At 34.7% G+C, this 12186-nt stretch overlaps 1 protein-coding gene across 5 annotated transcripts in view; it reads right to left on the bottom strand.

The window, feature by feature from the left end:
• The window catches only part of KANSL1L (KAT8 regulatory NSL complex subunit 1 like), a 147273-nt gene that overhangs the window by 1807 nt on the left and 133280 nt on the right, over positions 1-12186 (bottom strand). For 4 of the 5 annotated variants that reach the window (XM_032278358.1, XM_032278359.1, XM_032278361.1 and 1 more), the window contains exons 9-14: positions 8593-8721; positions 6545-6675; positions 5607-5731; positions 3989-4040; positions 2160-2272; positions 1111-1279 (exon numbers count right to left, since the gene is read on the bottom strand). In XM_032278358.1, the coding sequence (XP_032134249.1) occupies positions 1111-1279; positions 2160-2272; positions 3989-4040; positions 5607-5731; positions 6545-6675; positions 8593-8721 (719 nt within the window). The remainder of the gene's footprint in view (positions 1-1110; positions 1280-2159; positions 2273-3988; positions 4041-5606; positions 5732-6544; positions 6676-8592; positions 8722-12186) is intronic. The other variant, XM_032278362.1, reaches the window with a different exon arrangement.

Raw genomic sequence — 12186 nt, 5'->3', positions numbered from 1 at the left:
CATCTAACAAGTAATCTGTAAATGCCCATACTGTAATAACTTGTTCTGTTCTTTTAGCACATAAATGTACAAATTTTCATTTCAACTTAAATGTCTAGCATCTCAAAATGGAATATATTGAGAATTGTTTAGTGACTTTTGGGAATCATTTTTTTACTTTGCCTCTGCCAAGAAGAGGAAATGCTGCCATAGGCAGTGGTCTTTATTTCCAATCTAAGAGCACTTTGGGAAAGCCCCTTTTGAAAGTGTTTTTAGGTTTGATTACTTGTACAATATCTTCATTTTCATTCTTTTTTTTTTTTTTGAGACGGAGTTTCACTCTTGTCACCCAGGCTGGAGTGCAATGGCACGATCTCGGCTCACCGCAACCTCCGCCTCCTGGGTTCAGGCAATTCTCCTGCCTCAACCTCCTCAGTAGCTGGGATTACAGGCATGCGCCACCATGCCCAGCTAATGTTTTGTATTTTTAGTAGAGACGGGGTTTCACCATGTTGACCAGGATGGTCTCTATCTCTTGACCTCGTGATCCACCCCCCTCGGCCTCCCAAAGTGCTGGGATTACAGGCTTGAGCCACCGCGCCCGGCCTTCATTTTCATTCTTAAAGCTATCTATTAACTTTTTATTTCCTTAGCTTTCTGCAACTTGCCTATTAATTCTATAATCTACTCCCTCCATTCTAGATCTAGTTCTTTTTCAATATCTATTTACAAAGAAAGGTATCAGAACTTTATGGATACAGTGTTAGAAAGCAATCCCTTTGAGGTGGGAACTAAACTAGGTCTGGTGAGGCATGTAAAAATCTTAGATATGAGGAGAAAGAAATAGCTAACTTTGGCCCATGTAGCAGGTTCTATTCTTCACTAATCAGGTTTGTTTTGTAATGAATCTTTGATAGTACCTCCATTCTCTAATAGATATGTGGAAGTTTGAATTGACTTGTTACACAAGGCGATTGTAGTTACTGGTGGACGCAAAATGGTGGAATACAGATCTTCTTACTGAATTTGTTATGTAATGATGTTAGAAACTTAATTTGTAAAAAGTAGTTTATACAAACAAGTAGTTAAAAGCCAAGGAATGGGGAGTTTAATTATATATATTACACTTACCTTGGTTTCTTGACGTTCACTTAAAGAAGGTAAGCCATGTGCACACAGATCATGGTTCTCTGAAAGAAGCTCAGAAGGACTTGCAGCAGCACATTGCTGACTGCTACTAAAGACATTAGGGTATTCTTTCAAAAGCAAGTCCTGTCCTTCAGCATTTTTACTGTAAGCTCTAGCAAGAAAATGAGGAAAACACAATTATTTGGCATTTTTTGAAAATGTATGAACAACCCAAGGTATCACTGAGTCAAGTTAACTTGGTAACTTTAAATATTTTTGCCCAAAAGATTTAAAAAAATTCCTCTGGTGATCTTCCTGATGCTATTTATGATTTTCATACTCAAGAGGATGAAATAACACTTTATGAAATATTTTACGCAATTATAAGTGGGGTTTTTTTGTTCTTGTTGTGTATTTGTTTGCTTTTATGTTTTGTCTGACTAATTAAATGAAAGATGCTCCTTAACTAAAGTGACTATCAGACTTCACACAATCTTGCTTTTTGAGTTTTGACTATATTAAAAATGATCAAATGTGTAATAAATATAAAATACCAGGGATTTTCTCATATATATAATAATCACGTCTGATTTATTTCCCCCTCCCTTAAAGCCCATTTGTGTTTCTAAAAGTATTTTAGACTTTTTAGACTGAACAGGTTTCTTGAGAAATTTTTTATTTTTAAAGGAAGACGTATTTTGGAAGTAGTGATGTTAAAATGGATTACTTAAACTCCAGTCCCCAGTGTTGGGTCCACTGTAAAAGTTGATCGAAATGACGTACTTTATATACACAGAGAATTTTCACATTATTTGTTAGTTAAATCTATTCCTGAGGCTGACAACATTAAGAACCATAGTAAAATACAGAAACTAATTTTAGCATCATATAATTAGTTCAAATATATTTTGAATATAAGCTCATTCTATGCACAAATAGCTGATGTTACATCATCATGTTTTCCTTTTTAGTGGTCTCCCCCAAAATTCATGCAGAGGTTTTGTTCATTTCACATGGATTCTATGGTTTGGGGTTTTAAATTTGTAACCTGCCTGCTGTTTCTTCTATGCCACTTGCTTTGCTCCCATAATGACCATCTGGCTTGCTCTCTCTCTTCATATTTTTTGTGCCTTAGGGAGAAGACTTCATCAGAAAGATCTTCCATCTGGAATTAGAAATAAAGATTTTTGCTTTAATCAGAAACGTTTTGAAATATAAGATGAGGCCAGGTGCGGTGGCTCATGCCTGTAATCCCAACACTGTGGGAGGCTGAGGCGGGTGGATCATGAGGTCAGGAGTTCAAGACCAGCCTGGCCAAGATGGTGAAACCCTGTCTCTATTAAAAATACAAAAATTAGCCCAGTGTGATGGTGGGCACCTGTAATTACAGCTACTCAGGAGGCTGAGGCAGAGAATAGCTTGAGCCCAGGAGGTGGAGGTTGCAGTGAGCCAGGATCGTACCAATGTACTCCAGCCTGGGCGACACAGCGAGACTCCGTCTCAAAAAAAAGAAAAGAAAAAAAAAAATCAGGTTTCAAGGTTTCAAAAAGCTTCTCAGGTAGAAAACAGTAGGAAGCAAACTAAAATAAATGCTGTAAGTCAAGAGAACAAATGTTAAGAGATGAGTTTCAAATTCCTGAAAAGGGGGAATCAGAAAGTTGTTTTAATTATTTTACAGTTATTATTTTTAGAGACAGATCTCTGTTGCTCAGCCTGCAGTGAGTACAGTGGTACAATTAGAGCTCACTGCAGCCTCAAACTTTTTAAAAAACTTCTTTACTACTGGTTCATATCTGAAGACTTCAGTAGACTACAAATGAGTTCACAGTACTTTCCATTTGCTACAGCTTCGTGTAGTGCCTTATTCATCCAAGAGTTTTTATTGATTGCCCACTGTGGAGCACACACTATTCTAAGAACATGGTAGTATCGGAGAAAAGTAAAACTAATTATCTTTGATAAATCGGAATTAATTTAATGAATGGCTTATCTAGATTTCGAACCTGGAACACTACCTTGGTTATGGTGTTTAAGAATTTGAGTTTTTTGGCTAGGATCATTCAGAAGTAAGGAAGAATACATTAGAAGAGGAAAGGTCATTAAAAGGTAAATTTTGGTAGTAAAAAACATGACCACTGGGCATAGAAAGATTGTTACTTGACAGAAATTAAGTGTCTTCAACAGTGTCTTCTTCTAGAGACCAGCACTTTGGAATTAGTTTGGTTACACAGTATTTTTCCCTATGATTATTCTTGATATAATTTTACCCATACATATTTAAAACCCCTTACCTGCAACTCCAAAATCCAAAAATCTGCAAAAACAAATTTTTCATAATTCATTTGATGTCACAGCCTGACCTGAAATGATGTGAGGCTATTTTTATAGACTCTTATGAATATTTCACTACAAAGACATTAATGTCTGATTACTGTTATGAGAACTGCCCTAGACTCAACAAGTATTACATTAGATAATATACCACATTACTCTTCTAAAGTCCAGAATTTTCCAAGCTGAAGAGCAAATTGGCCCTAAGATTCTGAAAATGGCACTTAAACTTGAATAATGAGACTAATCTCATGCAGAAAACTGATTAATACTGAGAATGAAGGTATATTCAGTAAATTCAGTATCTCAAAAACTCATAAATGCTGTATTTTTTGGTCTTTTTAAATTCTTGTGTATTTGTATGTTAGGCTTATAGTCAAATTTGCACAAAACATTTTTTTGAATATTCTTTTAAAAGAACTTCCTTTTCATAAGTGAAAAGAAAAAAATCAGTGTAAGTATATATTCCTTTAGTTCCCTGAATGTCAAAAGTAAGCAGGCTTCATAATACATAATGTATAATTATCTCATTGCATGAAAGGCAGCTTACCTCATCGCCTAAATTATATTCATCCAAAGGCTGAAGAACAACCATCCTCCAGCTGTTGAAGATAAAAACCAATTTTAAACAGCTGTTATTTATCTAAATGGGGCAATTTTATACTCTAAGCACAGCTAAATGTTTTAGTGTGTTCTTTCCTTGGCATTTCCATGGTTCAAATTATTGTATTTTAATGCTTAATTTTTTTAAAAGAAAATATTTGGGTTATGAGAAAGGGACAAAAGAGAAAATGAGACTTTATTTTTGGCCTAAATGTTGAGCAGTCTGTTCTGTATAGCTGCATTTTATACATAAACAATATACAATTACATATATATATATAATTATTATATATACATATACAATAATTATGTATTGACTGAATTAAGTCAGTGGTATGCTGATAAACTGGCCTGGCCAAAAAGTAAGCGAAGGAAAAAAGCCCTGATTTGTATGTTTGCCAATTTCTTTGGTGTGAAAATGCATGCCTACCATAACCCCTTCTGAGCCATCAGTAGTTTTAACAACTGGCTCACAGAAGTCTTCTATATTTAACAATCTGCTCGACCAGCTAGCTCCAGCCTACCATCTCAAGTTGAAATATATTTTTGCTATAGAACACCCTAGCCACAAATGTGATTTATTACTTATGCAACAGGTATCCACTGATGATAGGAGTTCTCACAGGAGAACTCTTCTAAAAATTAGGGTTCTCTTAATACCTCAAATTTCATAATTTCTTTTTAAATTTAATTATGAAGTAATGAAATTAGAGATGTATAGCAATTAACTGAAATTATTACCCACCTGTCTCTGTTTGCAACCTTTTCTGTCTCTACTTCCTGGTGTCATATTTATATTCTTAAGAAACTGCATTCATCATTTCCAAAAAATTTGGCTGACTTTGCTGCTAGTAGGGAACAGATTTGTGCATGGTATTCAGGGACCTCCACAATCTGGACCTAACTTTGTTTCTAGCCTTCCATTGTCAACCTGCACAAAACAGTATCTGGCTAAGCCTTACACACTTGTCCTGTGCCTTGCTGTGGTATCCCTATGTAAATGCCCTTCCACCTTCCCATTCCTTCATGGATGACTTTCCGGGCCTTTCCACACATCTTTTAAATGTGTTTATTGCTGACTTGGCAATACATAATTTTTTTTTTTTTTTTTTTTTTTTTGGTCACAGATACTACTGTCTTACAGTGTGAATACCCCATGAAAACGCAGAACTCTTTGCAACATAGGCCACACCGTTATCTTTAAGGGCAAGGATTATTTATTGCTATAGTTTTTGTGTCACTAAAGTAACTTTTAGTGTCATAATACATAGTAGATAACTAAATGACACTGAATGAAAAAAAAAAGACTAAGAATGCTGAAGTAAATTAGTCTAGGAATTCCCAAATCTGAATAAAAACTGAGAAATAAGTTGTGATACTACATAACACTTTTTCTAAAGGCATTAGTAATGTTTTATTTTTCGCCGTTTCCCCTCTGGCTATAGGGAAGGAACTGGGAGAAGAATCCTCCTTTCATTAATTAAAATTCTAACTTCACTTTGAAATTTTAAGTTTATTAAGGAAGGAAGGAAGAAAGAAAAATATGAAGATGTAAGTATGCATACCTTGGAGTGAGTATTTCCTTATATTGGAGTTTCTCTAATTTAGCTGGGGCTACTAATGACATGGGAATCACAATGTTATCTATGTCATAAGAGCTTTCACTTCTCAATCTCCGTCGTGCAGTATTCTGCAAAACAAGATTACAGTAGTTTTACAGTACTGTGTAGTTGTAATGATACCCTCCTTTCATCAGTTATATGAAGGTAATATGGCAGTATACCTGTTACATAATTTTTGTAAATACATTGTTACAAAATCTGACTAAAATATGCTAAAACCAAATAAGAGAATATTTCTGCCTTCTGTAAACCAGGACAGTCTCTTGGTAGATGTGTAATGTGTATTTATGTGGGCATGGACACTAGCTTATTTTGAAGACCATAAAAATATTTTTTAAAATGTAAAACACTTTATCAGAAAAAACTAGCATATATCACCCTAAATGTCAATGAAATGATCAGTAACAAACCCACTTTTTATTAGGAAAGGCGGTGAAATATTTTTCGTCAGCCCTGCAGTATGCTCTTCATGTATGTGTTCCTGGTTCCTGAGCTTCAGACTCTTCATTTCTAAAGCCTCCCACCTGTCTATTCCCTGGCTAGATAACAAAAAACCAAACCAAAACAAAACACAATAAGAACAACAGAAGTCCCAAATTCTCATTAGTAAGGCTTTATTTAGCTTCATATCTTAAGGAATAGAGATGAACATGATAAAATTTAAATTTCTAACAGAAAAAGAAGCTATAACTAAATATTAATGAACTTTTAGCTTCATAGTTAAAAATAAGTTGTATGGAGTCAGATTTATTGTTTTCTAACAAGATAATTGTTAGTTAATATGTGCTAGTAAATAAGGCTGTGTAGATTAGCAAAATACATAAAATTATTTTCAAAATCAGGTGCTTTTATTTTTAAAGCAATTTTAGAGTTCAACATACAGAAAAACCTACTTGTGATGATGAATTCTGGGTTCTTGATAAAACGTTGACATTAGAAACAGCAGTAAAATTGCTGTGGGATCCTGATGCTGTGTGTTGAAAATCAGATTCTTCAAGTTTAGTTCTTTCACCTGCCGTGGAAAGAGCCATTGAATGTCACACATTAAACATGACTAATAGGTATCATTAGAATTATTTTCCTAATTGCATAACAGGTGATTGATTCCTTTTTTTCTTAATTCATGTAATAGAAAACAAAAAAATAAGGAAATGAAAAGGGAGGAGCTTTACTCACAGTCATACCATAAGTTATTTCCATTTTCTGGGGCCTTGGCAGTTTTTATCCAATATATTTCATATTGTTCCCTGAATAATCCCTCATCTCATCCCTTTATTCTTGTTTTCTGTGACTCCTATTAGTGTTTGAACTGCCAGAACTCTCTTAATTTTCTTATCTAGTCTCATACTTTTCATATCTGACTTTTTATTCTCATTTCTGTGAGGCTTCTGCCCTTAGTCTTCTGAATACTCTTAATTTTTTGGAAAAATTGTGCTATTAAAGTACATATTTACAAAAGTACTTGTTTTCTGGTACTCACTTTTTTTTTTTAATAGCATCTGTTCTTTCATAGATGAACTTTCTCATTTCTCTCAGGATACTGATTAGAAGTTTACTTCTATTGGTATTTTCTGTATTTCTTCCACGTTCTTTTTTTTCTTGTTTTGGTTCCCTGTTTCTAAGAGTGTGTGTGTATATATACACATATATATGTAGCTATCTACTTATTGCCCTTACTTTACTTTAGTACAAGTCTTTTAAAACAAGAACGTCTTCCTTTATAATACAAAATCTAATATAGTCCATATTTAAATGTCTCCATTTTTTTTTAAAAGGCTTTGTAGCTAGTTTCTTCAGATAAGGATCTACATATTAAAATTGGCTGTTGTCTCCTAGGTTTCTTATAGTCTAGAATAAATCATTTTTCATTAAATTAACATGACAGGCTGGACTAGATGTCCTACCCTTTTGGAATTGTCTAGTTATTTCTTTGTCATTTCATTTGTTCTATTCCTGTATGTACATCAAACTTGAAGTTAGATCTAAAGTATCAGTCAATTCAAATGAAACATTTTATATCTTAGGTAATGTATATTTCATGTTGCATCTTATTAATTTATTTTTAAGCTTTCTTATGTTTTGGTATGCATATGTGAAAGCTCCTCAAAAGCTAGGTAATACCTGGTTCTCTGTTCTTAAGAGTAATACACCAAAAAGCTTAATGAAACCTCTGGACATGTGTGGGAATGTGTTCATTTTTTGCTACACTGTAGCTGATCAGATAGTTATCAGATAGTGACTAGGTAGGTCTTTTATCATGGACTCTATAAAGACACCAGAGATAAACAGATTAAATCCATTCTATATAATTACAGCCTAGTACAGCCATCTTGGCTGTAGTTTATAATTTATCTTGCCAGTCAACTTTTTTTTTTAATCATTTGCAATAACTGTGGCAACTATCTTGTCCCAAATCTCCAAAATAAACCCCTTTGTATTACTAGAAGAGTTCTAGTTTCCAAAGGTAGCTCTTGATCATCTTAGAATTATTAAGTTTATAGGCTCCTAAGGAGAACTGAACAAGGTATTTGAGTATTTCACTTGTATCTTGTTCACTTTCTCAGAATCCTGAGGAATTTGCAGTGCATCAGCATCTCCACAGGTAATCAATTTCTGTAAGGCAACTTTGCACTAGCCTATTTTGAGCCTAGAACACAACTTTGAAGATTAAATCCCATCCAGGGAATGATTGGTAGAAGACAACTAGGAACACAGGAGGGAAATACTTAATTGCCATAAAGTGGGTAGATACCAGCCCACAAATAATTCTGAATTAACTGGAAATATGCTGTTCTATGTTTACAGGGTCATATATGTTTTGTGTAATTAATGGCTGTTATGGATTATAAACTCCCATGAGACAGGTTAAGATCAGAATTTTTTATTTTTAATATTTAGCACTACTGCTTATATCCTCACTTTAACCTACCTAATGCTGTTTCACTCAGATGTCTTTTCTTTCTTCCCTGTAACAGTTGTGCAGAAGATTCTGACCTTATTTGAGGCTTACATATAGGTGAATATCCATTTCTCCATTGATTCAGAGAAGTACTGTGTACTAAAACAAATGAAACGGAGATATTAAGATTTAGTTCCTTAACAGACAATGAACATGTTAATCTATTTTTATTTGTAACTGCAGAATTTTAGGATACCAGTTCAAAATTACAGATAAATGTAACCTTAAATACCAAGATAGACAACTCTAACTAAAAACATCCCTGGGAATTTCCAGTTTCTTATATTTTCTCCATTTTTTGAGGGGGATGAAAAGGGAAGGTGATGTGTTCTCAAAGTCTTCCAAATTACAGAAACTTCCAAATTACAGAGTGAGGATTGGCTCATATATAAATCTTGGCAATGATCTGAAAGTTCTTGCTTACCCTTAAATCTGGAAATAATTTGGGACCAAGTAAGATTCAACATGGTCAGACTAGACTTTGAGAGCAAGAACCAGATTTCATCCATCCTGACAGTGACTAGCACCATTCTTTCACTTTTTAAAAATAATGTATTTAACACAGCTTTAAGCCATTTAATATCTCTGTGCGTTAGTTGCATCATCTGTAAAACAGGGATGATGGCAGCGACCTTGGGGTTATGAGGATTACATGAGTTTATTCCTGTAGTAGTAAAAGTGTCTGACATAAGTGTTCAGTAAATGTTAGTGTTATGATTGGTCTAATAACCATACTGGCTTATTTTTTGAAAGGTTGGGAGATGTGGAAAGGAGTAGAAAAATATGTAAGCTGTAAGTGCCAAACTCACTGACACTAAAATAAAGGGCATGGCCTACCAGCTGACAAGAGTGTCTGGTTTCAAGATGGCAAACGACTCTAAAAATGATAGACAAATATTTTTTACATAGACACATGCACAGATTTGCACATGTAAATCCATATTTGCAAGCAAAAAGTGGAACTTGTAAAGCAGAATTCCTGAGGAATCTCTGAAAGACTAATATTGTATGGAATTTGAAGAGGAAACCCAGAGCAAAAGCACACAGTGAAGTACTCCCACAAAGATGTGTGATGAACACCAAAGGTGCTCTAGACCCAGAAGAAAGGAAAACTGGAAGCAGGACAACTATCTGGAGCAAATGCTGTATTGACTGCACATGCCAATATCTCAGTCAGCCTAACAAAACAGCTTTGGGCAGAGAAATGAATGGTTGGAGAGATAAGGCAATGCACAAGTGCCCCACTTTGGAATGTCCTGCCCATCCCCAAATTATTCTGAAAATTTCAAATGCAGTATAAATCTGTACTTTTCCGATCAAAGGGGTCCCATAAACAGCAGTGGTAGAACAGTTTTAACTAAGTAGCAACTTCAATGAGTATACAAAAATCTGAATACCGACACTACATTAAAAAAGAGGTACAAACTACAAGTGGAAGAACCATCTCAAAAAATAGTTAATGAAGCATTCACAAATACAGATTAGCAACTCTTTAAAACAACTAATATTGCCAAGAGAAACAGATAAGAGGCCCTCTAGAGGAATGTCAGAAACAATTGTTCAAATGTTAAAATCATCACTAGGCTAGGTAACTTAATGGACACAGCTGAAAATCAAAATTAGGGTCTGGAAGAGGAATTCCATACCTTGATGGAACAGAGTGATAGAAAATATGGAAAGAAAAAAGACCAGAATGGGGTAAGAGATGAGACTGGAGAAGATGATAGGGAGGGACTAGTTGAAGAAATGATAGCTAAATTTTTTTCCAGAATCAATATTAAACCCTAAGATTTCAGCGATTCACTTGAATGTCAAACAGCAAATGAAAAATAAATCATAAACAGCACATCACAGATGATACCCTAAAAGTTATTAATACGAGATAACAGCATGACAGGAATAGTCTAAACTTACTAAAATGGTGGCTAGACTTGTGAGAGGTGGAGTTTAAAATGTGTGTGTTAAAACATATGTAGGTGTTAAAAGTTAGTGTCCGTTCTTGTTTTAATATTTTGCTGTAGCATTTAAGCAAATGCTAGACAATTCATCTTTCTTTTATTTTCTACAAGCAATTCTCCACTCTTCTGAAAACATTAAATGTTGGGAAGGAATCTTAACTTTCACAAAAGACGATTTTAAAATTTTATTCAAATGTTTTCTTCACATCATTTTCCTTCTAATTCTTTACTGTCTCAAAAGGTTTTCATGGACCCTTGAAACAGTAGGAAATGTATGACAATTCTACACATCCTCTTCTGCTGTTCTGTTGATAAACCTCCCAGCCTTTCAGTTCTTGCTCTCCCAATCCTCTCTCAGAGTCCATCCTAAGATCACACTTTGATAGCATCTCTCATATCTCCTGTCTTTACTTTCTTCTCTTTTATTCATCCAACCGCTTTACAGAGAACCAATTACATGGCAAGCACCATTCTAAATCCTAGGTAAGCAAAACTAGGATTGGTAGCAGTCCTTGCAGTTTACACGTGTTATCTCAAGGAATGCAATTGTAATGTGATAGAAAAATATGCATTTCAGCTGTGTAACTACATGTTATTGAGAATGTACAAGAGAGCACTAGTAAGAGCTCTAGGAAAGGCTTCCCCAGATGAAGTGATAGATTTCAAATACAAACAGAAATAGCTGATAGCCAGAGGGAGAATAGCATGTGCAATAGCCCAAGGGAACAGGACAACTTTGGGAATTGAACAGCTATGTAGTGTAGAGTAAGGAAGCATGGTGAGAAAGAATCATGAGGGAGGAGCCAGCCTATGTACAGGGTTTTAAGGTGTTAAGAATATTCCTTCTCATATATTTTCAAGCTATGAGATAGGGAGCAGTTTGTGACATTTGATTTGCATTTTGAAGAGGTCACTGCCTACAGTGATTAAAGGGAAAATGGATTTGAAGTCTGTTTCAGCAGTATGGGTAAGAGATGCTGGACTGAGTATTCGAAGGCAAGAACTGAATTGTAACAAGTAAGATCATATTGACAACTTGGCAAGTGGTTTAGACAGGAGGAAGTGTGAGTAACAAGACTGAGCTTTATGTTTCTGGCTTGCTTGTGTGGGTTATAGTGCTATTGTTCCTCCTCTCCCATCTATCTTTAAAAACAAAATTTTATTTTGACATAATCTCAGAATTACAGAAAACTTGAAATGGAACAAAAAATGTCTATATACCCTTTACTGAAATCCCCCAAATGTTAACATTGTATCACATTTGCTTTACCTCTTTGAGACCACAAATTAAATTTAGTTGCTGACATGACATCTCTTTAGCCCTGAATACATCAATGTGTATTTCTCAAAACAAAGAACATTCTCTTATGTAGCCATGCAGTTCACTGCCATTACCTAATCTATAGACCTTATTCAAATTTCACCAATAATCCCTATAATGTTATACACAGATAATCTCAACTATTCATTGCAGATGTCATTGCAGTTGGAAGATCTCATTAAGGTCTTGTATCTGAAACAGTTCCACTGTCTTCCATAACTTATAACATTGAAAATTTTCATAAGTATAAACTCTTAAATTGGTTTTGTCTGGTATTCCTCACTA

This window comes from Sapajus apella, unplaced genomic scaffold (assembly GCF_009761245.1).
Source record: "Sapajus apella isolate SASKATOON/1434 unplaced genomic scaffold, GSC_monkey_1.0 scaffold10, whole genome shotgun sequence".
NCBI lineage: Eukaryota > Metazoa > Chordata > Mammalia > Primates > Cebidae > Sapajus > Sapajus apella.
The sequence above is the reverse complement of the archived record's forward strand: the minus strand, read 5'-3'. Positions and strand labels throughout refer to the sequence as shown.